Source organism: Scylla paramamosain, chromosome 2 (genome assembly GCF_035594125.1).
Source record: "Scylla paramamosain isolate STU-SP2022 chromosome 2, ASM3559412v1, whole genome shotgun sequence".
NCBI lineage: Eukaryota > Metazoa > Arthropoda > Malacostraca > Decapoda > Portunidae > Scylla > Scylla paramamosain.
In genome coordinates, this window is record NC_087152.1 from 5230001 (window position 1) to 5257500 (window position 27500).

Consider the following 27500-nt stretch of genomic DNA (forward strand, 5'->3'; position numbering starts at 1 on the left):
ATTTCAAGGTAAGGTATTGAAAAACTAGAGAGAGAAGAACATAAAATTACTAGAATTGTTCCATATGACAACAGGCTTTGTTATATAAGTTTATTTAGTCTTTCAAGGAAGGGATATGAGCCATTCTTGTAGAATTGTTTGAAATATTCAAAAGAGTCAAGAACATGAATGTGGATGGTTACTTTCCTTTTGACTAATTAAATTTAAGAAGATATAGCACCAACAAGATAACAGCTAAAAGACTCGAATTCAACCAAACACTTCTACTCCCCTGGCTGGAGGAAGCAGTAGATGGAGACAAGCCTTTGTCTGTGCCATCCTATTTCTTTTGCTCTGGATGGTACTGTTGTTATCACAAATAACCCCATATGGAATGACGATTTGCTTCTTTTTGATCTCTTTTGTTCCTTTGTGTCTTCTACTTTTTCTTTTTTCCCTTACTTCATTCAGTATATTTTCCCTAATTTCCTTATACATCCTTTTCACACTCATCTTTTTCTTCCTCCTTCCATCCTTTCTCTTCCTTTTCATCTTGCTTTTCCTTATCTTTCTCATTAATCTTATTCTTTTTCTCTTTTCCTCCTCCTTTTCTTCATTTACATTCTTTACAATTAGTTTTTCATACCTCCTCTTCCTGCAGGGGGTGAAGGAGTCCCCAGAGGAGGCAGCATCCTTCCTGAGTCGTATCACCTTCCACTGGGTCACTCAACTCCTGTGGAAAGGGTGGTGCCGGCCCCTTACCAAGGAAGACCTGTGGAGTCTGCCCCCAAAGTGCAGGAGTGAAACAGTGGATGCTACTTGGAGGAATGCTTGGAGTAGAGAATTGTCTTATAGGAGGTGGGTGAATGTGGAGGAGTGTGAGGCATAGGAAAATGAGGAGAGACAAGAAAGGGGATGTGGGAAAGGAGGGAGAAGAGATATTATAGGAAAATGAAAAATTGGATGTAGAAAAGGAGTAGAGGAGGAGGTAAGAAGAGGACATATGAAAAATTAGAAGGAATAAAGATGATTGTATAAAGGGGGAAAGAAATAGTAGAGGGAGAGGCATTAGAAGAGGAGGAAGAATTTTTTTCCCCATATAAGGTATTGAGAAGTAAGCACTTTTGTCTCTCCCAGAGCACATAATCCTTCTTTGTAGTCTATAAAGGATAAAAGGATTGATGAGGAGGAGTGGTAGAAGTGGTGGAGAGTGGAGAAGTAAGGAGGAAAGCAATGATGGGCATGTGATCTAGGAGAGAAGTGAATAGATGGAAGAAGGAGGGAGGGACTTGTGGAGTAAGAAAGGAGGTGAGAGAGTGAAGGTGAAGGATGGAAAGAAGTAGAAAAAGGAGGGAGAGAGGGAAGGAAAGATATAGAGTTTTTTTTGGAGTCAGAAGCAAAGAAAGATCAGAGAGAAGGGAGGAAGTGTATCTTTACTTCTGAAGTGTATATTGTCTTGTCATCTCTCTGTCTCTCTCTCTACAAGTATCTCTTTATTACAGACGGAAGGCACTGTCTCACATACCCAAGGAAACTAGCACTGTCAGCAGCACCAACACTGGAGGAAGTGGTAGTGGTGGTGCAGGCCTCCACCACTTGTCTGTCTTGAGAGTAGCACTGAGGGCCTACCTGTGGCCTTACCTGTTTAGCTTCTTTCTTCTCCTGGCTGCTGATATGATGCTCTTCCTTACACCTTGGCTACTAGGGTAAGTATACAATATCAACTACTACTATTACTACTACTACTACTGATGATAATAATGATGATACAGTAGCAACAACAGTACTTCTCTATATTTCTCCCTTATCCAATAACTAAGATATCTTAATAAAAAAGAGCAATTTTTATATGTATACTACTAATTTTGTGGTCATGTTGATATGTAAGAATGTTAGTGTGAGCATTAAGGGTGTTGGGATAACTGTCTACATTAATAAAAGTATTAGTATTCCTCTTCCTTCTTCTACTGTTGGTGCCTCAGGATAATCTTCCCTGTTTTTCTCTCTCATGATCAGTGTTTCTGCTCTCCATTTTCCTCCTCCTCCTCCTCCTTCACCACCATCATCATTACTGCTATGCCCTCCCTCAGGAGCCTCATCTCCTTCACTACGGCCGTCACCTCAGAACCCACTTGGCATGGCTACCTATACGCAGTGGGCCTCCTCCTGGCCAATACCCTCATCTCTCTGCTACGTGAGGGCTTCTTCCAGAGGGCCTTCAAGGTGTGTGCACGTCTGCGAGCATCACTCATGATGGCTGTGTACCGCAAGGTAAGTAAGAGGCGAAGGAAGAAGAAATTAAAGAGAGGAATTTAAAGTGTAAATTAGGACACTTGTTATGTATCCTAGTGGAGGAGAAGCCATCCCACCATTACTAATAGCCAGCAGGGGAAGGATGACTGTGGCTCAGAGCACCAATATGTCAATGTGGCTCAGAGCACCAATATGTCAAGACTTGTGTTGTTGCGATCCTTGCTAGCTTACCACATAATAGGTGAAATGCACAACAAAACCATGTGCTGTAGCACTTAACTGATATATATATATATATATATATATATATATATATATATATATATATATATATATATATATATATATATATATATATATTTATTTATTTATTTATTTATTTATTTATTTATTTATTTATTATTATTATTATTATTATTATTATTATAAGGAAGAAATATTTGAGGTTTAGACACCTTTCACCTGTTCCTCATTCATATTGTTCCTTCATGGAGTCCTCACCAACAAGAAGGAATATTTGAAATATAGATAGTGTAGAACATCTTTATTTTTTTCCTAACCTAATCTAACATAGTATTTGTATTTTTCTCACTTCTTTCTTTCTTTCTTCACTCTTCTACCCCCTTCTTCAGGCACTCACTATCTCTCCCAGTGCCAGGAAGGAATCTACAGCAGGCGAGATCGTTAACCATATGTCTGTAGATGCCTTCAAAGTGAGTGATCTGAGTATAATGTCCAGCATGGGTCTTGTTCTACCCTTCTTCACCATTGTAGCTGTGTGGCAACTGTGGAACATTCTTGGTAAGTGTGTATGTGTGTGAGAGAAAGAGAGATAGAGAGAGAGATCCCTATTTTGTTGCAAACTCCCTCTCTCCCTAGTTCCTTTTCCCTTTCTTCCTTTCCATTATCTTCCTCTCCCTTTCCTTCCCCTGCCATTTTCTTTCTTTTCAGTTGTTTCTCTCCACTCATCCTGCCTCAAAGCATCTAGCACAATTCATCACATTATCCCTCTGATTCTTCTTTTAACTCCTTTCCCCTTCCTTGCCTCCATTAGGCCCCTCAGTACTAGCAGGACTGGCGGTGATGGTACTGCTCATGCCTCTGAATGCTGCTGTAGCAAAGCGCCTGAAGGAGTTGCAGACCAAGCAGATGAAATTGAAGGACAAGAGGATTAAGATTTCTAGTGAAATTATTAGTGGTATAAAGGTAAGAGAGAGAGAGAGAGAGAGAGAGAGAGAGAGAGAGAGAGAGAGAGAGAGAGAGAGAGAGAGAGAGAGATTCTTCAAAACTTTCAAATTTCATAGGTTGAATTTACATTTTAGTGGCAGTAGTTATGTAATCTTTTTTTTTTAATACTTCCTGAGCATCATACAATGTAATCTATGTGCCTAGTCCTTTGTAATCCCTTTTCATTTCTTTCACCTGATCTAACCTATATAATCTGCAATACTTACATCTTTTTCATCCCTCTAACCTGACTTTATCTTGCTGATATTATCCCTGTTCAGCTCTCTTTTTCACTCATCTAATCTAACATCTTATATGTTACCCAGATGTTATGTATGTAATCCTTAGTAATTTTTTTCAGTTATCTAACTTTACCAAACCTAAGCTGTCCTATGTAATCCTTGTTTATAATTTCCTGAACCTATGTAATCCTCTGTAATTCTTCTACAGGTACTCAAACTGAATGCTTGGGAGGAGCCCTTCAAAGAACAGGTACAAAAAGTGCGTAAGGAAGAAATACAGTTATTAACGAAGGCCACTTACCTAGAAGCCATAACTGTGTTCCTTTGGTTCCTCACACCTTATCTGGTACGTTAGGGGGAAGAGGGCTCAGGAAGTAAAAGTGGGAAGATTGATCAATTTCAGGTTCTATATCAACATGAGATTGGCCAAGCAGAGAGAGAGAGAGAGAGAAAGAGAGAGAGAGAGTTCAGCTTGCTGCACATAAAGTCAAGAGTCAAAACTACTTGATTCCACAACAGGCATTAAAAATATCCAACAACAAACATTGATGTAATTGTTGAAAGAGAAATTATGTAAAGTAAGATGAAATACAAAGAAAGTAGCAAAGTCTCTTTTAGAGACTTTGGTGAAACTTTTGCTGTTGCCTTGGACATATCAAAAGCCTTTGATAGAGTCTGGCACATAGCTTTGATTTCCAAACTACCCTCCTACGGTTTCTATCCTTCTCTCTGTAACTTCATCTCAAGTTTCCTTTCTGACCGTTCTATTGCTGCTGTGGTAGACGGTCACTGTTCTTCTCCTAAATCTATTAACAGTGGTGTTCCTCAGGGTTCTGTCCTGTCACCCACTCTCTTCTTATTATTCATTAATGATCTTCTAAACCAAACTTCTTGTCCTATCCACTCCTATGCTGATGATACCACCCTGCACTTTTCCACGTCTTTTCATAGACGTCCAACCCTTCAGGAGGTAAACATATCACGCAGGGAAGCCACAGAACGCCTGACTTCTGATCTTTCTAAAATTTCTGATTGGGGCAGAGCAAACTTGGTATTGTTCAATGCCTCAAAAACTCAATTCCTCCATCTATCAACTCGACATAATCTTCCAGACAACTATCCCCTCTTCTTCAATGACACTCAACTGTCCCCCTCTTCTACACTGAACATCCTCGGTCTGTCCTTTACTTATAATCTGAACTGGAAACTTCACATCTCATCTCTAGCTAAAACAGCTTCTATGAAGTTAGGTGTTCTGAGACGTCTCCGCCAGTTTTTCTCACCCCCCCAGCTGCTAACTCTGTACAAGGGCCTTATCCGTCCATGTATGGAGTATGCTTCACATGTCTGGGGGGGTTCCACTCATACTGCTGTTCTAGACAGGGTGGAATCAAAAGCTTTTCGTCTCATCAACTCCTCTCCTCTAACTGACTGTCTTCAGCCTCTCTCTCACCGCCGCAATGTTGCATCTCTAGCTGTCTTCTACCGCTATTTTCATGCTAACTGCTCTTCTGATCTTGCTAACTGCATGCCTCCCCTCCTTCCGCGGCCTCGCTGCACAAGACTTTCTTCTTTCTCTCACTCCTATTCTGTCCACCTCTCTAACGCAAGAGTTAACCAGTATTCTCAATCATTCATCCCTTTCTCTGGTAAACTCTGGAACTCCTTGCCTGCTTCTGTATTTCCACCTTCCTATGACTTGAATTCTTTCAAGAGGGAGGTTTCAAGACACTTATCCACCAATTTTTGACCACTGCTTTGACCCTTTTAGGGACTGGCATTTCAGTGGGCATTTTTTTTTTATTAGATTTTTGTTGCCCTTGGCCAGTATCCTTCCTACATAAAAAAAAAAAAAAAAAAAAAAAAAAAAGCAACCCTGGATTATTTAATGTATTTCTTTTGTTCTTTTCTACTTTTCTACTTCTTTCTAGTGCATATCCTTGACATTTTTCATTGTATTTTCTCTAAATTATTCTTCCTTTCATTGTAATTATTCAAATTTTCCTTTGCTCTCCTTATTTCCTTCTTTCCTTTCTTTTCATACTCCTACGATAACAAGAACTACTACTACTACTACTACTACTACTACTACTACTACTACTACTACTACTACTACTACTACTACTACTACTACTACCACCACCACTACTACTACTCTTGTTATTAATACTACCACCACCTCCCCCTCTACAGGTTTCTCTTGCCACCTTCACCACCTACATCCTGGTCTCAGAAGATAATGTGCTGGATGCCGAGACAGCTTTTATCTCCATTGCTCTCTTCAATCTCCTTAGAATCCCCATCACCCAGTTGTCTTCGGTACTTGCTATGGGCATCCAGGTATGAATATCTGTTTTTAATACTTACCCATTTTTATATCACAGGATTGACTCAAGTTTGTAATATCCTGTTTTTAGTACCAAATTGTCAGCTTTTTTTTTTTTTTATGTGTACTGTTTGGACACACACACACACACACACACACACACACACACACACACACACACACACACACACACACACACACACACACACACACACACACACACACACACACACACACACACACACACACACACACACATCACTTTCTCTAGTAATGCTTGCCAATAATCAGTTATTCTATTTGGAAAATGTATTTCTGGATATCTTTACTTCCTTTACTCATGTTAGGTTCCTTGCTGTGCCCTCATTACGTTCTGTTTCCTTACTTATACAAGTCTTCTCTGTTTACTAAAATTTTCATGTTGTTCTTGCATATTTATACATGATTTTGTGTCTTTTTTGTCTTTTCCTCAGGAAGTGTGTGTGCGTGCGTGTGTGCATGTGTGTGTTAGATTATGATATTTTTATAACATAATGGCAAACAGATATTGCTAAGATTATTTATTTATTTTTATTTTTTTCTGTTACTTCTTCATTTTACTCGTGCTCCTCCTGCTCATGCTCCTAATCCTCCTTTAAATTTTCCTTTTATTCCTTTTCTACCTCTTTTGCTTTTTCCTATAATTTTCTTCCTCCTCATCCACCAGGCAAAAGTGTCCCTGAGCAGACTAGAAAAATTCTTTGCTGCACCTAATGTGGATCCTAATGCTGTGTATAGTGACCCCAAGATAGGTAAGTAATGGTGACAGTAGCTATAGCAGTATTAATAGTAGTAGAACAGTAGTAGTAATAGTAGTAGTAGAAGAAAAAGAAGTGATAGAAGTGAGAGAAAAAAAAAAAGGAAGTAATATGATAAAGGAGAAAAGAAAGAAATACCAGAAGAAAACTCAAGAAAAATATAGAAAAGTAAGGAAAGATAATAAAAAAAATGGGCAAAAAAATTATATATATATATATATATATATATATATATATATATATATATATATATATATATATATATATATATATATATATATACGAGTATATACACCATTCCTCTGTAAATTAATGATCATCAACCCACTTCCATTCCATCTATTACTCCTGTCTTTCACCCATTCATTCCTCCCTCCCATATACTATTGTTTTTCACACTACCTCTCCCTCCTAATCATTCCTATTCGCTATTCCATTTATTACTCCCTCCATTCACTGACTCATTCCTTTCTCCACTCCACTATTTTCTCTCACACTGCTTCTCCCTCCCAATCTTTCATAACTCCCAGAAATGCATCCTTAATCCTTCTTTCTCTCCACAGACAGTGCAATCAATGTGGAGGGTGGAACATTCAGCTGGGGTGGGGCTGCAGTGGAATGGGCACTGCAGGGGGTAGAGCTAAAGGTGCAGCAGGGACAGCTGGTGGCAGTTGTGGGGCCTGTAGGGGCTGGCAAGAGCTCCCTCCTCTCTGCTTTACTGGGACAGATGGATAAGACAAGTGGGCATGTATTAGTGAATGTAAGTGTGTGCGTGTTTTCTTTTTCCTCATCTTCCTCTTGCTTTAATTTTTCTTGTTCCTCTGCATTGTCTTCTCCATCTTTCATCTCTAATACATTATTTTCTTTCCTTCTTTGGTTCATTTTCTTTTCCTCCTGTTCTTCCTCCTCCTCCTACTCTTCCTTTTCTTTGTATTATTATCATCCTCTTTTTATTTTGTTTTCATCAGTAGCTGCATGATGTTTCTTCTCCAGCATCATCTGTCCTCTTTCTTTTCCTTATCTTTATTCTTTTCCTTCTCTTAATATTTATCCTTCTACATATTACCTCTCCTTCTACCTGTTTTTGTTACTCCTTTCATTCCTGTCCTCTTCCTCCTCTTCATCTGCCTGTTTTTTTTGTTTTTTTTTCTTTTCCTCTCTCTCTCTCTCTCTCTCTCTCTCTCTCTCTCTCTCTCTCTCTCTCTCTCTCTCTCTCTCTCTCTCTCTCTCTCTCTCTCTCTCTCTCTCTCTCTCTCTCTCTCTCTCTCTCTCCTCTTTATCCATCCATTATACTTCTTCCTGTGCCTTACATTTCTTCTCATATGACTTTTCTTACACCTTGTCTTCCAAAGGGCCAGGTTGCTTATGTGTCACAGGAGGCATGGCTACAGAATACCACCTTGAGGGAGAACATAACTTGGGGACAGCCGTTTGAGGAGAGGCGCTTCAGAATGGTGGTGAATGCTTGTGCCCTGCAGCCTGACTTTGATATACTACCTGGTGGTGATCTGACAGAGGTTGGAGAGAAGGTGAGGAACTGTGCATATGTGTGTGTGCTTTTAAAATCTTTTTCATCATTTATACATTTTTTTTGTGGTTTCAGTTTTTTTTTATTTTTATCTTTTTTCTTGTTATTTTTTCTTTTCATTTTCTTTGTTTAGCACACTCCTCTCTTATTTCTCTGCACATTCCATTCCCTCCTTTATTCCCTTCCATCTCTTAACTTACCTTCCCCATCACATGTATCCTTTTACTCCCTTTCCATCTCTCTTAACTTCTCTCACTCTTATCCAGTCCTTTTTCAAACTCTCATCTCATAAACCTTCCTTCACTCTATCCCCTTTTCACTTACCTGACCTTGCATATATCAACTCTCACACTGCTACCTCTCTTGCACTCCATCTTCCCTTTTTGACTCATTCCTTTACCAACTCATTTCCTTTTTCTTACCTATCTTCCCAAATACCAACATCTTCATTCCTTATTCCCTTTTTTTTTATGTAATAGAAGATGATGCTAAGCATGACATGCATATTATGTTACCTCATTCCTCCACCACCCTTACTAAAACCACATTCCTTCCTCTTCTAAGGGCATCAACTTAAGTGGCGGACAGAAGCAGCGTGTTGCCCTTGCCCGTGCTGCATACAGTGATGCTGATGTAGTGCTACTAGATGACCCTCTCAGTGCTGTAGATGCCCATGTTGGGAAGCAGATTTTTGATTGCCTGCTAGGACCATCAGGACTCATGGCAAGCAAGGTGAGAGAGAGAGAGAGAGAGAGAGAGAGAGAGAGAGAGAGAGAGAGAGAGAGAGAGAGAATCCATCTTTTAATCATCATCATTTATTCTACCTTCCTACAACAGAGACAGACAGTGTAGCAGTCCATCCATCCACGTACTTCTCATTACCACCCCCACCAAAACAACCACTACCTTCCTTCCATGCATCTGTCACCATCATCACAACCAGTTTCCTTTTTACCCCACCAGACTCGAGTGTTGGTAACCCATTCCCTTTGGCTCCTTCCGAGGGTGGATTACGTGGTAGTGGTGGAAGGCGGGCAGCTGGTGGAGCAGGGGACATGTGGAGAGCTGCTGGAGAAAGAGGGTACTTTGGCACGCCTTCTACTCCACCATATTAATAAGAAAATGGAGAAGGGGGAGGATGAGGAGGAGCTGAAGGAGGAGGAAGTAGAGAAAGAGGAGGAAGGAGAGGAAGATCAGGGGTTGGAGGAGTTATGTGAACAGCTGGAGCATATCCCAGGGGCTCAAGCACTCCTGAGGCAGATCTCACGCCAGAGCTCAAAGTCTCACCACCAAGTTGATTCTCCCAGGTGTGTGTCTTGTTAAATCCTATCCTGTTAAACTCTTCAGTCTTGTCAATTCTTCTAGTCTGGTTAGATCTTATGAAGAGTTTAGAATTTTACAGTGAGATAATAGAATGTGTGGAAAGATATTGTTGGTTTGTGTCTTGTTACTCCTTTTCTTTCTTCCTTCCTTATTTCTTTTCCTGTTTTTCCTTCTTTCCTTCTTTCTGTTCTTTCATTCTTTCTCTTTTTTTTCTCCTGGTCTTAATTTTCCTTTTATTCCTTTCTCCTTTCCTTCATTTTTTTCCTTCCTTCTTTCATTTTATTACACTTCATTCATTCCTTCATTTCTTACATCCTTCATCAGTCTTTTCCTTTCTATTCCTTAATTTTTCCCCATCCCTCCATCATCGCTCCTCATCTCTCCCTCATCCTAACAGACCCAGCAGTCACCACCGTCTGCCAGGTGCCACCACTACTACCAACAATTACCACAGGAAGCAAGACTCTACCTCACCACCACCTTACCAAAATACATTCTCCAGAAAGTTCTCCTCCACCTCCACTATCTCTACATCACCTTCCTCTATGGTGGAGGGTGTAGGAGATGTGGAGATGAAGGAGAAAGGACTGAAACTTGAAGGGCAGCTAGTGAAGGAGGAATTTACTCAAACAGGGAGAGTTGGATGGAGTGTGTACCAATTCTATGCTAAGTCAGTTGGTCACGTCTCACTCCTCCTCCCTCTGCTCTTTTTCTTTGTAGGACAGGTGGGTGTTCCTCTTACTCTTCTTCTTCTTTATGCCTTTCATAAACTCATCTCCCTTATGTATTGGTACAAAAAAGACCTAATCATAACAGAAAAGTCTCCATATAACTAAATATGTTAATTTTCCTCGTTCATATAGCTGTCTTTTTCACAGCAATGAAGCCAAATTTTGAGATTAAAGCAATCACTATCTAGTGAATAACTTATTATTTTTTGCTGAAAATTACTTGATTTAAAAATTTTGTCAAAATTATGAGATGAAACCTGTAATTTTAGAGCCAGAACATAAATGGCATGTAAAATTTTTCTGTGGCCATAGGTCATTGAGCACCATAGTCTGTTATTCTTCACTGGCATTTTGTACAGCATTGGGCATATGATATATCTCTACTCTCTCTCACTTACAGAGCTGTCAAGCTGGCAGCAATATCTGGCTTTCATACTGGTCTACCTCACAAACCATTACCACCACTGTTGCCAACACTACTGCTGCTGCTGCTGCTGCTGCTACTAACATTACCAATACTACTGCCAACGTGGAGGAGGAAGAGTTTGATCGTCTTCAGTTCCTATTTATTTATGCTTCCTTTGGAGTGGGGCAGGGTCAGTATCAGTGTTTATCAAAAATTAATATGGATAATATGTGAAAAAAGAAGAATATTAGGACCAATTAAGTCAAATATTAGAAGAAAAAGCAGATGTTTTATTTTCTATCATTTGTACTTGCAGCCATATTTATCTATCTGAGTCTGGTGATGTTGAGGCGAGGGTGTCTGAAGGCTGGGAGGAGAATACATGACATCCTTCTAGATGCACTCCTTCATCTGCCTATCCATTTCTTTGATACAAACCCCAGTGGCAGGGTACTGAATAGACTGAGTAAGGAGACAAATGTACTGGACTCTGTATTACCCATGATGCTTGTGACGGGAATGGGTGCCTTTACTCAGGTGTGTATGGGTTTGTTCTGGTGTGTGTATTTACTTATTCAGTTATATTGGCCTATTTGATACATGCAGGAAAGGAGCTATGCTATCCTGTTTCTGTGTTTGCTATTGTCACCCAACCTGGTCTTAAATTTATGATGCATCCTTGTGTTGTTCATCTCTCTCTCTCTCTCTCTCTCTCTCTCTCTCTCTCTCTCTCTCTCTCTCTCTCTCTCTCTCTCTCTCTCTCTCTCTCTCTCTCTCTCTCTCTCTCTCTCTCTCTCTCTCTCTCTCTCTCTCTCTCTCTCTCTCTCTCTCTCTCTCTCTCTCTCTCTCTCTCTTCTACTATCTCATTCTTCCCTGAACTCCTTCACACATCTACAATAACCACAACTATAACCACATAATATAACATCCTCCTCACCACCACCCTCTCCTTCTCATACCCATCAGCCCCTTAACTACAGCATGACATCCTCTTGTAGGTGGTGACAACGCTTCTGGTGGTAATAGGGTCCGCACCATGGGTGGGATTGGTGGTGGTACCAGTGATGGCCTTGTACTTCATCCTCCTTGGCCTGTACACCATGACACACAGGCAGGTCAGGAGGATTGAGTCTGCTGCAACCTCTCCTATCTACACCTTCTTTCGGGAAACTGTACAGGGTGAGTATTAGTGGTAGTAGGAGAGCTGGGCACTGCAGACATAAATTCACTTCTGCAAATATAAATCCTGGAACTCAAACTCATACCTTCCACTGCTGTCAATCTGCAAGCTGTGATGTTCACAGTATTGCAAACACCGATCCAAAAAATTAAAAACTGTTTTCCAATTTCAACTACAAATAGTATCCAAAACATTAAAAATAAGTTTAAATAAAGTGCCATTATGAAATAAATAATACCTATATTGCATGTTGTACTGTCACTGTCACTTCTCTCTCCTAACTGAATGCCTGGGTAGCAATGTGAGAGGTGTCACAAGGGATGAGGCCAGTGGCAGTACTAGCAGGTTCAGGCATATGAGAAATTTATGAACAGATTTGTTTTTGTTGTCTTAATTATGCATGAAAAGTCCAAATATTTGTGAAGATATTGCTACAAATACAAAATCATAAATGAAAACCATACTTCCACAACATTGGAATTTGTAGCTTTTGAAAGTATCCAGCTCAAGGTAATAGTAGTGGTTATGGAACAAGTTGTGCTAGTAGTAAGAGTAGTATTAGAGGAAATGCTAGTTGTAGTAGTAGTAATAGTAGTAGTAGTAGTAGTAGCACCAGCAACAGCAACAGCAGCAACAAGCATCATCATGTGATAAGTGATTTTGATTTTTCCTTTGTTTCCCTTCTCTCCCTCTCCTGCTCATCCTCTATTTCGTCCACCTCCTCCACCACTTCCACCACTGCCGCCTTCATGGTTTGCTGCAGGAGTGTCCACCATCCGTGCCTTCAAGAAGCAGGAGTCGTTCATTGAGAGCTGCCAGGCAAAAATAAATGCAGCTATGCAAGGCTTTCTGGCCATGGCTACATGTAACAGGTGTGTGTATTTACCTGCTTGTATTTATATAGGACTGAGTTAAAATTGCAATATTGTGTCATTTCTCATTAAGTTATTGTATTTATTTCTCTTGCACATCTACTTATACTATTTGCACACACGTAGTCTGGTAATGCATTCCACTGATGTATTGCTCTATATGGAAACTATTTTTTGTATGTCCTCTTCCCACTAAATTTATAACTTCAGGTGTATCCCTTTCTATCTCTCTCTCCTCTCTATCTAATTTTTCACTTTCTATTTATCTTTCTACCTGTGATATTTACCTCCTCCTCCTTGTTTTTAATCCATCAACACTAAATTTATTACTGTATAGATGTATCCCTTTCCATCTCCTCCTTATCTTATTTCTCATTTTCTTTTTATCTCTGCCTTTCTTTACTCCCTCCTCCTCCTCCTCCCCCCTCCTCCTCCTCATTTTCACTCCATTAACTTTCACAGGTGGCTAGCAGTGCGGCTGGAGTGTGCTGGTAACCTCATAGTGTTCTCTGCTGCCATCTTTGCTGTAGTGGGCAGAGGGTCTGTCAGTCCAGGCATTGTGGGTCTCTCCATCACTTATGCCCTGAACGTAAGTTTGCTCTGCCTTCATCTTTAATATCTAACACCTGTAACTTCAGATTACATTAGGCTCATTGCAGTGTCATAGGGGATAGTTGTTCTACTCGAGTTTTGTTCTTCTTTTATGTTTCTTTGTGTCTATGTATGCACATCATTGTTGTCTCCAGTACTGTAAACTTCTTTGTTGTAATTTGCAATGCTTTCTCTCTTCCCACAGATCACAGTGATCCTCAATTACTTTGTCAGGATGTGTTCAGAGATTGAGGCGAACATCGTGTCAGTGGAGCGAATAAAGGAGTACATTGAGGTAAACGCACACACACACACACACACACACACACACACACACACACACACACACACACACACACACACACACACACAAATGCAACTGATTTATTGATATTTACTTGTATTTATTTATCCTTAGTTTGTTTTTTATTGTCTTTCATTAATTTATATCATCTATGTATTTAATCATAATTGAATGTTTTTACTTTTCTGCTTTCAACTTTTTGATCTTGTGTTCTATAATTTTTTATGTTTTTCCCATCTATTCTCTCTTTGTTTTCTTTTGTGTTTATTAACATTGTCTTCTTTAATATTTCTTACTCATTTCTTTATCTGCCTTTTTTCCTTTTTTATCTTCCCCTCTCCTATTGTAATTCTACATTTTTATCATCTTTTCTTCTCTCAACATTTCTTCACTCTCCCAACCTAATATCCCCCTTCATCCATGCCTGCAGGAGGAGAAGGAGGCCCCATGGAGGGTGCAGGATGCTCCCCAAAAGTTGTGGCCACATGCAGGGGGTCTAGTGTTCAAGGGATACAAGGCCCGTTACCGTCCTGAATTAGAACTGGTGCTGCATGGTGTGTCCTGCTCCGTGACGCCTGGCGAGAAGGTACTGGTGGTGGTGGTGGTGGTGGTGGTAGTAATAGGAAGAGGAATATAGATAAATCTAAATAGAGATATTATTTCAATCAATTGCCCCATTTCCATTCCCCATCTTCTTTCCCCACCCTGCATCCCTTTCCCATTCTAATGTGCTTTTCTTATCTCTATAGGTGGGCATTGTGGGGAGGACAGGGGCGGGCAAGTCTTCCCTCACCCTGGGTCTCTTCCGCATCATTGAGGCTGCAGCAGGAAGTATCGAGGTGGATGGTAGAGACATCAGTAAAGTAGGGCTGCACGATCTTCGAAGCCGTATCACTATTATTCCACAGGTTTGTGTGTGTGTTTGTAAAATGTTTTGTTATTGCTGCTCTTTATAAGTGTGTAAGTTAGATTTATTTGTGTTGCATTCTCTCTCTCTCTCTCTCTCTCTCTCTCTCTCTCTCTCTCTCTCTCTCTCTCTCTCTCTCTCTCTCTCTCTCTCTCTCTCTCTCTCTCTCTCTCTCTCTCTCTCTCTCTCTCTCTCTCTCTCTCTCTCTCTCTCTCTCTCTCTCTCTCTCTCTCATGTGAAATGTGATGGTGCAAGTTTAAAGTACATACATATTTGAAAGGCACCATGAAAACAAGAGGAGTGATGGAGTAGTTCAAATCTTCTATCACCAGCAGGTTTATTTATGTTCATTGAAATTGTGTCGGTTTACTCAAATAACATATCAAATGCCATATATTAGCAGTCAAAGGGTTAAGACTCTTTAACCCTTACCTATATGATTGTAGCATCCCCTAACTCTTGCTGTTTATATCTAACACCCCTTAACTTTTTTCCAAGTGATTAATATCTCTTAATCATTATACATCCACATCTAAAATCTCTCATTCTTACCTATATGATTGCAACACTCCTTACTCCTTTCCCTGATCAGGATCCTGTGTTATTCAGTGGGACTCTACGTCTCAATCTGGACCCAGCTGGCATTCTGGGGGACGAGGAGGTGTGGCGTGCCCTGGAGCTGGCCCACCTTGCCCCCCTGGTGAGGAAACAACCCCTGGGGCTTTCTATGATGGTGGAAGAAGGTGGAGCTAACCTCAGGTGAGACACACATACACACATATGTAGTGAAAGATAAAATGGCTATACTAAAGCAGAGAGAGAGAGAGAGAGAGAGAGAGAGAGCACAATAATTAATAATTTTATCTTCTCATTCCCATTCCCTTCTTCATATCCTCTTCTTTACATCCTTGTATTTTTTCCATCTTAACTTTCCTTTTCCTTTTCCTATCAAAAAATCTCTACTTCTTATCCTCTCCCTTTTTCCTTCTCTTCTTATCATCTTCCTTCCCCTTTGCTCTCTTATTTATGCTTTGTCATTCACCTCCTCCATACAACTCAGTATGGGACAGAGACAGCTAGTGGGACTGGCCAGAGCACTGCTAAGGAAGTCTCCCCTCTTGGTGCTGGATGAAGCCACAGCAGCAGTGGATGTACAGACAGACCAGCTCATTCAAACCACTATAAGGGCTGAGTTTGCTGAGTGTACAGTGCTCACCATCGCCCATAGACTTAATACCATACTGGACAGTGACAAGTGAGTGGTGGTTGTAACAGTTGCATTTGTGACAGGAGTGGTAGTAGTAATGGTAGTATGTAGTAATATTGGTAGTACCTTGTTAGCTTATATTTGTATATTATTGTTTTGAAAAGTTTCATGTACTAATAAGAGTTTTGACTACAGCAGCAGTAGATACTAGTTGTATTATTATTATTATTATTATTATTATTATTATTATTATTAGGTAATAGTAGTAGTAGCAGTAGTAGTAGTTGCAGCAGCAGTGGTGGTGGTGGTGTTGGTGGTGGTGCTGGTGGTCATGATTATGATATTAGTAAAAAGCTTGTAGACATGCTAGTGATTTGAATCATCTCCAAATTTTTGTAAATCATTGGTGATGATGGTAGTAGTAGTATTAGTAGTAGTAGTAGTATATTAGTTATCATTTGTAATGTAGTATTTTAAAAATATATACTTATAAATATTTACTCTTCATTTACAATAAATTTTGAATGTAGTAGTAGTAGCAGTAGTAGCAACAGTATTCTCCTTCATCCCAACAGAGTAATGGTAATGGACCAGGGCAGGATAGCAGAATTTGACAGTCCCTCTGCCTTGCTGGCTCAGAAGGACTCCATCTTCTATAACATGGCTAAGGATGCTGGCCTGGTCTGATGATAAGGGTGATAATAATGATGCCACTGTGTATCTTCAGTGATTGCATGCTTCCCAAAGACTTGTGTGTGGGAGTCACTACAAGGTGATAATAATGATAATGGAGAGTTTGTCTTTCATCTGGTATTTTTATGGTATCATTCATTATTGTTTTATTTTACATATCATCAATATGTAAAATAGCCTCTCCCCTAACTGACTGTCTTCAGCCTCTTTCTCATTGCCACAGTGTTGCATCTCTTGTTATCTTCTACCACCATTGTCATGCTAACTGCTCTTCTGATCTTGCTAACTGTATACCTTCCCTCCTCCCGTGGCCTTGCTACCCAAGACTTTCTTCTTTCTCTCATCCCTATTCTGACCACCTCTCTAATGCAAGAGTTATCCAGTATTCTCACTCATTCATCCCTTTCTGTGGTAAACTCTAGAACTCCCTCCTTGCTTCTGTATTTCCACTTTCTTATGGCTTGAACTTTCAAGAGGGAGGTTTCAAGACACTGATCCTTCAATTTTGACCACCACTTTGGATCCTATTCAGGGACCGGCATCTCAGTGGGCCTTATTATTATTATTATTATTATTGGATTTTTGTTGCCCTTGACCGGTGACCCTCCTACATAAAAAAATGCAATTCAAATTCTAATTTAATTAATTATTGTAAACTACATAAGAAAATCTCTCAGGGTTCAAATAATAGTATAAAACAATCTGTATTTAAATAAAGTTTTTATTTTATTCGATGCATTGGTACTACACCTAGACACAACCATCACTGAACACTTGCAGTGTTACGAGAGACCGCGATCTAGGTATTACCCCCATTGTCATGCTAACTACTACAGAGCCATCTGGCCAATGAAATGAACGGGATGTTGATGAGACAGATAAGGTGAATAAGTAACAGGAAAGCTGAAAAGTATAAAATAATTATAATAGTGATAATGAAGTAAATAAATACAGGAGCGTAAATATACAAAAAGTAAGGCATTAAACCAAATAAAGTAAAAGGAAGATAGGAAAAGGAAATGAGCTAGAGTAGAAGTTGATTGAGGTAAGCATCGCAAACGAGCAGAACCTAAGAAAATGTACGTACATTGGTTAAGACCATACGAAGACAAGGAAGCATTGCAAGACGTGCGTGGCGGAGAACCATATGTACAGTACACTTGTATCTGTTTCTCATTCCTGCATATTTATTCATCCACATAATCTGGAGAAGGCATGGATATCAGTCGCTCCACTGAAAATACATGAAGTAACCACACAATGAAGAGTCATTATTTTCAAACGTTTCGATGTTTTATTTTGACTAATTTTCCAGGTTCTCGAGGAAATTGAGGAAATTACGAGGTTCTCGAGGAAATCAATCAAGTTTTTTTTTTTTTCTGTGACTTTGTTCATGGTTTCTATACTACCGAGAAAAAAAAAAGCACCCGTAAGAAATTTATAATCTGAAGGCATAAAAATACTATAGTAATTTTACAGAGCCAAAACGTTTAAAAAGACGAGCTCTGATTTATTATGTTCGTGACCGTACAAGTAACAGGCTAGAGTCCAACGTGTTTCAAAATACGAATCATAATCATTTACTGTTAGTAATTACATTGCGTGTGTTTCAGTATTGTGGGATGCCTCTTCTCGCAAGTTGAACACGCGGCTACTCAGTGCCCGTACACTGACGAGAGGGGAGGGAAGCTGTTATTATTGTTTATAATTACGCAGTGTTGTGTCAGTCAGCTACAGACATGTATCAAATAGTAGTTAAACACAAAAGATGAACAACAGAGAGAGAGAGAGAAAGGAGAAAGTCGTAATGAAATCCACTATAATTTGCAACTTACTAATGACGTATATCACAACATATATACGAAATATGGCGACTATAACGTTTCACCGCCGTTCGTCCACTTTATAATGTATGGATTTTTCGTTAAGTTTAATGGTTGTACTGCAGTATCTATAGGACCTGACTTCAAGTAATAATTTAGCTTTGTTTTTCTGGCAGCTGAAAGGAACAATTGGGAGTAGCTACCTCAAAGTGATAACACTTTGAGGTAGCTACTCCCAATTGTTCCTTTCAGCTGCCAGAAAAAACAAAGCTGCTGAAATATGCTAAAGCGAAATACATAGTTGTATAATCTTGTAATTGATTTGTAATGGAAGGATGTGATTTTGTCTCCACGATTATATATATATATATATATATATATATATATATATATATATATATATATATATATATATATATATATATATATATATATATATATATAAATGCCATACTGCGTTCATTCCTAGCATACCGAGGCTTATTAGTCCAGCCAGTCCTTGTGTGCTCTCTTTACATGGGTATGGTATGTCAACCACCTCTCGTTCGTCAACGGCCCTCCCGCGGCCCTCCCATTAGCCCGATGGTCAGTTTCCCGCCACGCCCTACCTTTTTCCCGAGGGAGATTAAGGTGGGGAAGCGATGGGTGCAGGAAAGAGACCTAACACACACATATAAATACTTGCCACGCATACCTACGCAAAATACATGGCTCTGGTAGTTTAGCTATCTCCCTTTTGAGAGAGAGAGAGAGAGAGAGAGAGAGAGAGAGAGAGAGAGAGAGAGAGAGAGAGAGATTGTGGATTCCAGCTGCGGCCTTTCCTTGCCCCGGGTGCATTTTTTCGGGAGGTAACAGGAGAGGGACTCGAGTCGCATTCCTCTCGCACGAGAGAGAGAGAGAGAGAGAGAGAGAGGATATGAGATGCCTGTGTAGTTACAGTTTCTTCCCACACTTACAATATCTATATGTTGCATCAAAGTACATCTCAGACACCACAAATTCTACTACCATGCGTGGTATAAAGTGGTGCAAGAGATGAGTCAGGCGAGGATGGGAAGAAAAAAATAAATTTTAGCCCGAAGAAATACCGTCACCCGTAGGAGAGAGTACAGTAAGGATGAATGACTCTCGCATGGCTGAATGGGCGGCCAGGATGTGACGGCTGGCCAATCACGGACGAGAATCTGTCCCTGCCAACCAATGGAAAAGCAGGCGAGACGACGTCACAACCCGACGAGAGCCGAGTGGGGGGGGGGGGGGATAGTTGGGGGGAGCTCGCTGCTCGACTCCCTCCGCCCCGTACAACAGTCTTACGGCGACTCCCTGTTGGAAGAGTACTATCATGTCTCCGGAAGTGAATAAGGAACCTGTGGCGTCAAAGGTCCCTTCAGACAACGAAACAGACGAAGGATTCCACTCTCCCTCTACCAGCAGATCGGAATTGAGGTGCAGTAAAGAGGAGGAGGCCACGACTAACCCAGCAGAGTCACAAAACTCTGCCAACAAGACTCGGGAAAAGCCAGACAATGACGTTATCAAGGCGCGCCGCCTTGCCGAGTTCACCGTGCTGACCGTGACGGGGCGGAGCAAGAGCCCTCCCCAGGATTCCGTGGAGGAGACTTTGATCCGTTGTGTGAGGAGTATGATGCAGAAACACGAAATTTTGCTGCGAGGTATGATGCGACGACTGGATGTGCGGCCCGAGACAGGCTACCAGGCCTTTGTTGGGGTGGCCAACGAGCTCTTTGAGGGCCAGAAAAGGGCCGTCACGTGGGGCAGAGTAGTGGCCTTGTATGCCTTTGGGGCCCAGCTGGCCTTACACTGCACCGAGAAGAAGGAGGAGGAATTCTGTGGCCGAATTGTGGAATTTTTGGGTCAGTACGCCAGTGAGGTGCTGGTCCCCTTTGTCAAGCAGGATGGAGGATGGGTAAGGATGGATCTGTGTTGTATCCGCCGTGTTTTGTCGATACTATGGATATATGTGCATGCCTGTCTTGTTTGGTTAAGTGTATTGCTCATGGTAGATCACCATGAAGTGTCTGTGATGTGTTGACTGACTAATTGCATGTAGGCTGTGCTGTTTGTATAACTGTGTGTGTGTGTGTGTGTGTGTGTGTGTGTGTGTGTGTGTGTTTGTTTGTTTGTTTGTCTGTTTCCTTGCTTGTTTGCTTGCTTTTGTGCATGTCTAATTACATTTAATTTACCTGTTTGGGAATTTCCATGGTAGGTTTTATATATATATATATATATATATATATATATATATATATATATATATATATATATATATATATATATATATATATACTGGGAACGTTGGAGAAGCATGTAGATGATCAGGTGATCCTTACTTTATTTCCTCAGTACAGTGAATCACAGTTTTGCATAGGGTTTGTAGTCTCACAGACAAGATCTGCTCATGGCTTTATTCTCTTAAAATCAAGAGCATGGGCTAGATGGAATGTTTTCTAATACCACGGTTATCACAAAGAACTAAAATGTATTTTTTTATTATTTATTTATTTTTTTATTTATTTTTTTTACATTGTATTCAGGCAGTGTCTGTGTTTGGGATGGTAACTTACAAACAGAATGAAGAAGCATCAGGTCCATTACACACTTTACTCGTGCCTCCTTTGTGTCTCACTTGTTTGAATCCCATACCTCAGTGGGAAGGTAGCATTCCTGTTTTGAATACAAGCTATTTTGGTGGCTATATATTACTGTGTTAAAATTTGTGTAATGAATATTTTTGAAGCAAAGAACAGGTCTCACTGATATTAGTTGTGCAAAACTCAGTCCAGGAAAAATGTTTTTTTTTTTGAGGTGTGTGATTTTCTTTTACTTAATGACCATATGTAGGAATGATCATGGAATGCAACAGTGGAGAAATGCTACTCAAGAACCTTGTCATGGGAGGACATCATGTACTTAAATATGCACTGATACAGATACCTAAGTGGAAGATAAATAAATCTTATTTGTACAAGAATTTGATGGTTTTCAAACTAATTTCCTGACATAACAAACTGTAAGTAGAATTATAAATGGTATAAATGAACCAGTCAAAAATATTAATTGTCAGTCTGTATTGTTCTTATGATATATGCTGCCTTTCTTATACAACTACTAATGGAGAATATATAGTGAAAATCTTGGAGCCTTATACATAAATTGAATATGTGTGTATTATTCATCATCAAGATTTATTCAATAGCAGCTTTTAAAAGGGCCTTGCATAATTATTTAGGACTAGTTCCACCTCAGTATATGCATTAATATTTTCCTTTATCTTTGCTTACTTTGAGCTTCTTTAGTCTTCCTTCTATTGTTTCTTTTCTCTACAGTGGCACACAATTCAGTCATCTTTCCCTTTATAGGAAAAGTTTAGGTGAGAAATTAGCTGCTACTTTTATGAATTTGTAGCTGAAGGAGAGATGAACCAAAGTTCATTGTTAGATGGACTTGAAAGAATTGCAATGGATGTGACAGCCAAAGCATTCCAGTATTTGATACATCTTAAATGAATGAAAATAGAATCTACAGTTGATGTTTGCAGATGATACTCATCATCTAGTGTAGGGTGCAGTGAATTAATTTGTACCATAATTTTAGTTAACTTTTTACACATGCTTAAATAAAAAAAGTAAAATAAATAAATAAATAAATATAATAATAATAATATTAATAATAAATAAATAAATACAAGAAATAAAATAGAAAATCCTATAGATGTAGTGAGCATCAAGGACATAGTGGCAGTAGGAGCAGAAGTGGTTGGGTATAGTGGGCTTGGTGGATGGCTGAGATTGAAAAGGCTGCAAAAGCAAAGGAAAGAGCCTTTGAAAAAAATGTTGCAAGGTGAAATGAGGACAACATAACTCTTAGAATAGGAAAGTGAAGGAACTGACAGGAAAGTAAAACAGAAGTGATAAATGAAGAGTTTGGTACGAAGCTGAGAGGAAAGCTTATTTAATAAGAGTAAGATGTTTTAGAAAAAAAAAAGTTGAGAGAATGGGGAGAGAAGAATGTGGAAATACAAAATTGGGGGGTACTTGACCATTTAATAAATGAGAAGACAGTAGGGGAAGCAATAGCATCTAATGCGGGTAGGTGGAGACTTCTCTGCTGTGGCCATTTCCGTGGGGGGAGTGCTCCTGGAGTGAGTGAGGTGTTAAAGAGATAGGTAGATAAATAAAATATAGTTTCCAGTTTCATTGTAGTCAGGTACATCTGTTGTAATATTTTCCTTATCCACTTATTCATTCTTTGTGAGTAATGGTGGCAAATACACTGTGCTGTGTGTGGGATTTTTTTATTTATGTATTTATTTTATTTTATTTATTTATTTATTTATTTATTTATTTATTTATTTATTTATTTATTTATTTATTTATTTGTTTGTTTGTTTGTTTATTTATTTATTTTTTACCATTGCCCTGAAGTGGTTATAGACAATTAGTCATGATCGTGCAGGCATTGCCATTGTATGTAGGTATGTTGAAAAAATTCCCAAATAACTGAAGAATATTGAACACGGATCTTATATCATCAGTCATGATTGAAAGTGTCACAAGGATTGCATGAGATTGTAATTCTTGAAAGTTCAGGCATCATTGTCAATCTTCCATGTATATCTCTCCTTAATCAAAGTTTTTGGTTGGCCTTTGTGCCTGTTAGAGCATCCTCTGCACACACACACACACACACACACACACACACACACACACACACACACACACACACACACACACACACACACACACACACACACACACACACTGACTGGATGTACTGCTTGTAATGATTGATAATTGTGCAATCTTGCTCTCAGTGTGTGGTCAAAACCAGGGATTGCACCATCAAGCACCACCATTCATTCAGAGGTTGCATCCTTGTGGTCTCTTTGGCTGGTAGTGTAATTGTGAATTATTTGTTTTTTTAAGTGTCTTATATCTTTGTTCATGAATTGTATTATTATTCTTGGTACAACTTCATCACTGCTATTACAGATTTTGGCAATTTTGTTAGAACATTTTCTGGTGTTGGTCTTGGAATTATTAAAGAATTCTACTAATGTTGAGGAGCTTGGTTCAATCTCTTTGTTCTCATTATTTACTAATGTGTATTTTGCAAACATAGATGCCATGGAGAGAACAGTTGTATCTTGTTAGAGCACATATTGTGTTTGACTTGCATTGTATAATTGTGACCAATTTCAGCTCTCTCTCTCTCTCTCTCTCTCTCTCTCTCTCTCTCTCTCTCTCTCTCTCTCTCTCTCTCTCTCTCTCTCTCTCTCTCTCTCTCTCTCTCTCTCTCTCTCTCTCTCTCTCTCTCTCTCTCTCTCTCTCTCTCTCTCTCTCTCTCTCTCTCTCTCTCTCTCTCTCTCTCTCTCTCTCTCTCTCTCTCTCTCTCTGACACAGTTAGTGAGTTGTCCTTTAGTTCACCTCAGTGTTGTGGCTGGAGTCCGTGGGGGAGTGAAGTGTTGGTTGGCTTGTGGTGCTGGCATTTTGAGTTACTGTTGCCTCTACACATCACACTTGTTAGCGAGTTGCCAGGACACTTATTTAACTTAGGCACCTATTGTTACTGGCTTGCTAAAACTGATTGTAGCTCAAGAACTCAAAAAAGTGGATAGAAATATGAAGTTAGTGGTACCTATTTTGAGTTATTTTTCCCCCACTTTTTTTTTCCCAGTCCAAGTTATATACATTAGGATCTTGTGAATTTTTCAATAAACTTCTAATGTGATAACAATGAGATTTGGTATTGTTTATGAAAAGCTCCATTGCACTTTCTGTCTGCAGATTGAGACAAATGTGAAATGTTTCCACATGAAGGACAACATTTTTGAGGAATAGAGAAAATGCAGTTCTCTAGATTTTGTCTTACAGATTATCTTCATTACTGCCCAAACCTTCCTTTGAATTTTGTTATGTAATTCAGGCCACAATTATTAAAATTGTGTATTACATGGATACAGCATGAGCCATCAAGATCTATACATATGTGTAATATCTTTAGTAGAAGACAGTTTTTCTTACCATAGCAGATTTATTGTTATGAGTGAATGGGGTTTAAATCCAAGCTTTATATTATAATTAAATACCATATTCTTTTCATACTGTGGAATAGCAAGATCATGAATACCTCTTATAAGTAGTGTGTATTTCTGGTCTGTACAACAGGAAGCCTTGGAACTAATGCCTTGATTTGATGCATTTGCCTCTATTGATGGTGTGTGTGTGTGTGTGTGTGTGTGTGTGTGTGTGTGTGTGTGTGTGTGTGTGTGTGTGTGTGTGTGTGTGTGTGTGTTATTTTAACTTAAATGAGTCTGTCTTTCACACTGATAAGCACAAGATAATTCTCTTTAGAAGCAATAAAGTTTATTATTATTATTATTATTATTATTATTATTTTTTTATTATTATTATTATTATTATTATTATTATTATTATTATTGTTATTGTTATTATTGTTATTATTTTATTACTGTATTTATTTATTCATTTACTCATTTACTCTACCTTGTAGACTTTTCATAAATTTACTACCTAATAAATAGATATTATGTGCTTATGTTCCTCATATCTTTCAGACCAAAATCTGTGAAGAGTTCCCCGCAGAAGTGGACCTGGAAAGTAAGGCCTGGAAGGTGCTCACCTGGACTGCTATTGGGCTTGGACTGGCTGCCACAGCATCCTTCTTTACCAGTCATTGAGCTATGCTTCTCCCTGTGAGCTCTTCTTCCACACTCCACCAGGCCGAGGTAGAAGTGACCACTCTGTGCCCTTTGCAAGGGGCTTGGGAAGAGCATCCTGATGACCAACCACACAGTGTTCCCAAAACTTGTCATAATCATTATCATTATCATCATTATCATTGATGCCTTGCTTCTGTTTGAGAAGCTGTGGAGGGCATGTGTGTGACAGGAATGTCATACATACAGGTGTCAAGTCCATATGTTAGACATTACTCCATATCATTCTTTACTGTGTCTCCAAAATCTGCTTGTCTGTGCACTGTTCCACTTGATGCATACTGCTGAACACCCCCCCCACTCTCTCTCTCTCTCTCTCTCTCTCTCTCTCTCTCTCTCTCTCTCTCTCTCTCTCTCTCTCTCTCTCTCTCTCTCTCTCTCTCTCTCTCTCTCTCTCTCTCTCTCTCTCTCTCTCTCTCTCTCTCTCTCTCTCTCTCTCTCTCTCTCTCTCTCTCTCTCTCTCTCTCTCTCTCTCTCTCTCTCTCTCTGCCATATATTTATACTGTTACAGCTTTTCATGGCAGTTACTTTCTTGCCTTAACAATCATCTTGTATCTCATTTGCTGCCAACAATATGGAATGACATTGTTACTGTAAATTTTTTTCCATATGACACCTTTATGGATCTTGCTTCCATCATTCACACTCTTATCTTCTTTAATTACTCTATCTATATACAGTATATATAAACAACAATGAAGGGCATAACAACACACTCATGTCTCATTTCTTTTTGCTTATTTGCAATACTCCTACTATTGCTATCATATCACAGTAAAGTGACTTAACTGCATCTGATCACCTTTCACATTGTAGACCTTTATCACCTGAAGTTCCTTCCTTGAATCCGATTATAAGCCATTTCCAAACCCATAAAAGCAGTTTATTTTTCTTTCCTACGAGATTTTGAGATTTTTTGTCATTCATTAACAACACTGTTGTGGTCTTTGCTATACAATACTTCTTTTCTGATGCGATGCTGTCTCTCAGCATTTCAGTGAAATCCTGTTCACTGTTTTTTGATCAAGTACAGAGCATTTCTTCCCTATCCCTTCTCAGTCGGTGGCTGCTGGCCTCAGCCTCAAGATACCCTCCCAGTGTTAGCAGAGGAGTTGCCACACCAGAGGGGTGGTGGCAGTCATGTCTTTCACCAGAATTATTTTAGCAAAATGTCCAGTTTTCAGCCTTATGTCCTCATAGTTTATTTTTTTAATTACATATATATACCAAGACTCCTGGTAGTTTTATAGTTAGCAGGGGACAGAGTTAACATGCCCTTAGCCAAAATTTGCACTATTAGTATGGACCTATTAATTAAGTTTCCAACATCATTTTGGTAGTGTACATTTTAGTTTAGTCACTTGATTTATTTTTTTTCATGTCTTTCTGCACAAGTACTTCATAAGTGTTCACAAGCATTCCCAGTCATATACACTTAGAAAAGAAAAGAAAAAAAATAAAAGAATAAGTAGAACAAAAGTGGCATGCAAAGTGACCATTATTTTGGTATGGCCAGTGCACCTGAATTTCATGTTTATTCTTGTATTCCTATACGCTATATCTTTATAGGTGTTTATCTATATTTAATAGGCATGGAAACAGTACAAGATGAACCCTTGTAAGAGTCTGGCGGTGAAGGCAGATAAGCAAGACTATGTGTACAGCTGTTTGACCACTTCCACTCAGCTGTTTGTGTGCATAGGTCTTTTTAAGATTGAGAACAGTCATCAACTTGTTTGTAAGAGTGAACTTTACTACATGAAATGTTCAGTAGTGAATGTTCTCCAGTGTTGTGCAAAGTTAATCAGATGTGGTTTTGTATCAGTGGATGCAAAGAGTGGTGTGTGCGCCTGTGTGATGCAGTGTGGTGTTTGTGTCTCCGTGTGCTTGTTTGTGACTTGGTCGAGGCAGGAGGAGTAAGATGGCTGGCAACCTGAAAGTTAGCAATGGATGTGAGCAGCCTGAACTCAAGGACACTGATCTCTCGAAACAGGAGTTTCGACCTCGCATATCCGACCATTTAATTTTCTAAGTTTAAAAGAGCATTTTATATTGATTGCTTTCAGCACCATGTCATGGTATTAATAAAAGAGATTATAAGGAGAGTGGCCTGCTTCATTGTGCTGCAGAAGAATTGGAGTATGTCCCCACTTCTCACTGATTTCAATGCAGTTTAATCCTGAAAGAAAAAAATATACATAGTACGTATATTGTACATAGTGAATAGCTCGCCTTTGTATCTTTATAATTCTACCACTAACCTAACCTATCTAGTCAGTCTCTAGGTTCTGCTTGTTAGTGGTGGGGAAGTGCAGTGCTCCAAGGCAAAGGTTTTATTGTCCATCTTCTTT

General features: G+C 39.3%; 1 protein-coding gene across 4 annotated transcripts in view; it reads left to right on the top strand.

Moving 5' to 3' along the window:
* Window positions 1-27500, top strand: part of LOC135108990 (ATP-binding cassette sub-family C member 3-like) — a 33939-nt gene that overhangs the window by 6206 nt on the left and 233 nt on the right. For 2 of the 4 annotated variants that reach the window (XM_064019933.1, XM_064019924.1), the window contains exons 7-30: window positions 641-837; window positions 1482-1685; window positions 2070-2250; window positions 2865-3033; window positions 3287-3438; window positions 3910-4047; window positions 5895-6041; window positions 6734-6818; window positions 7388-7584; window positions 8177-8353; window positions 8917-9084; window positions 9316-9659; window positions 10073-10400; window positions 10807-11002; window positions 11129-11349; window positions 11811-11991; window positions 12756-12864; window positions 13327-13453; window positions 13661-13750; window positions 14190-14345; window positions 14509-14667; window positions 15259-15425; window positions 15727-15921; window positions 24988-27500. The exon at window positions 24988-27500 is cut by the window's right edge and continues 233 nt beyond it. In XM_064019933.1, the coding sequence (XP_063876003.1) occupies window positions 641-837; window positions 1482-1685; window positions 2070-2250; window positions 2865-3033; window positions 3287-3438; window positions 3910-4047; window positions 5895-6041; window positions 6734-6818; window positions 7388-7584; window positions 8177-8353; window positions 8917-9084; window positions 9316-9659; window positions 10073-10400; window positions 10807-11002; window positions 11129-11349; window positions 11811-11991; window positions 12756-12864; window positions 13327-13453; window positions 13661-13750; window positions 14190-14345; window positions 14509-14667; window positions 15259-15425; window positions 15727-15921; window positions 24988-25129 (4230 nt within the window). In that variant the 3' untranslated portion in view covers window positions 25130-27500. Of the gene's footprint in view, window positions 1-640; window positions 838-1481; window positions 1686-2069; window positions 2251-2864; window positions 3034-3286; window positions 3439-3909; window positions 4048-5894; window positions 6042-6733; window positions 6819-7387; window positions 7585-8176; window positions 8354-8916; window positions 9085-9315; window positions 9660-10072; window positions 10401-10806; window positions 11003-11128; window positions 11350-11810; window positions 11992-12755; window positions 12865-13326; window positions 13454-13660; window positions 13751-14189; window positions 14346-14508; window positions 14668-15258; window positions 15426-15726; window positions 15922-16448; window positions 17296-24987 lie in introns of those variants that run through there. The other 2 variants (XM_064019944.1, XM_064019955.1) reach the window with 2 other exon arrangements.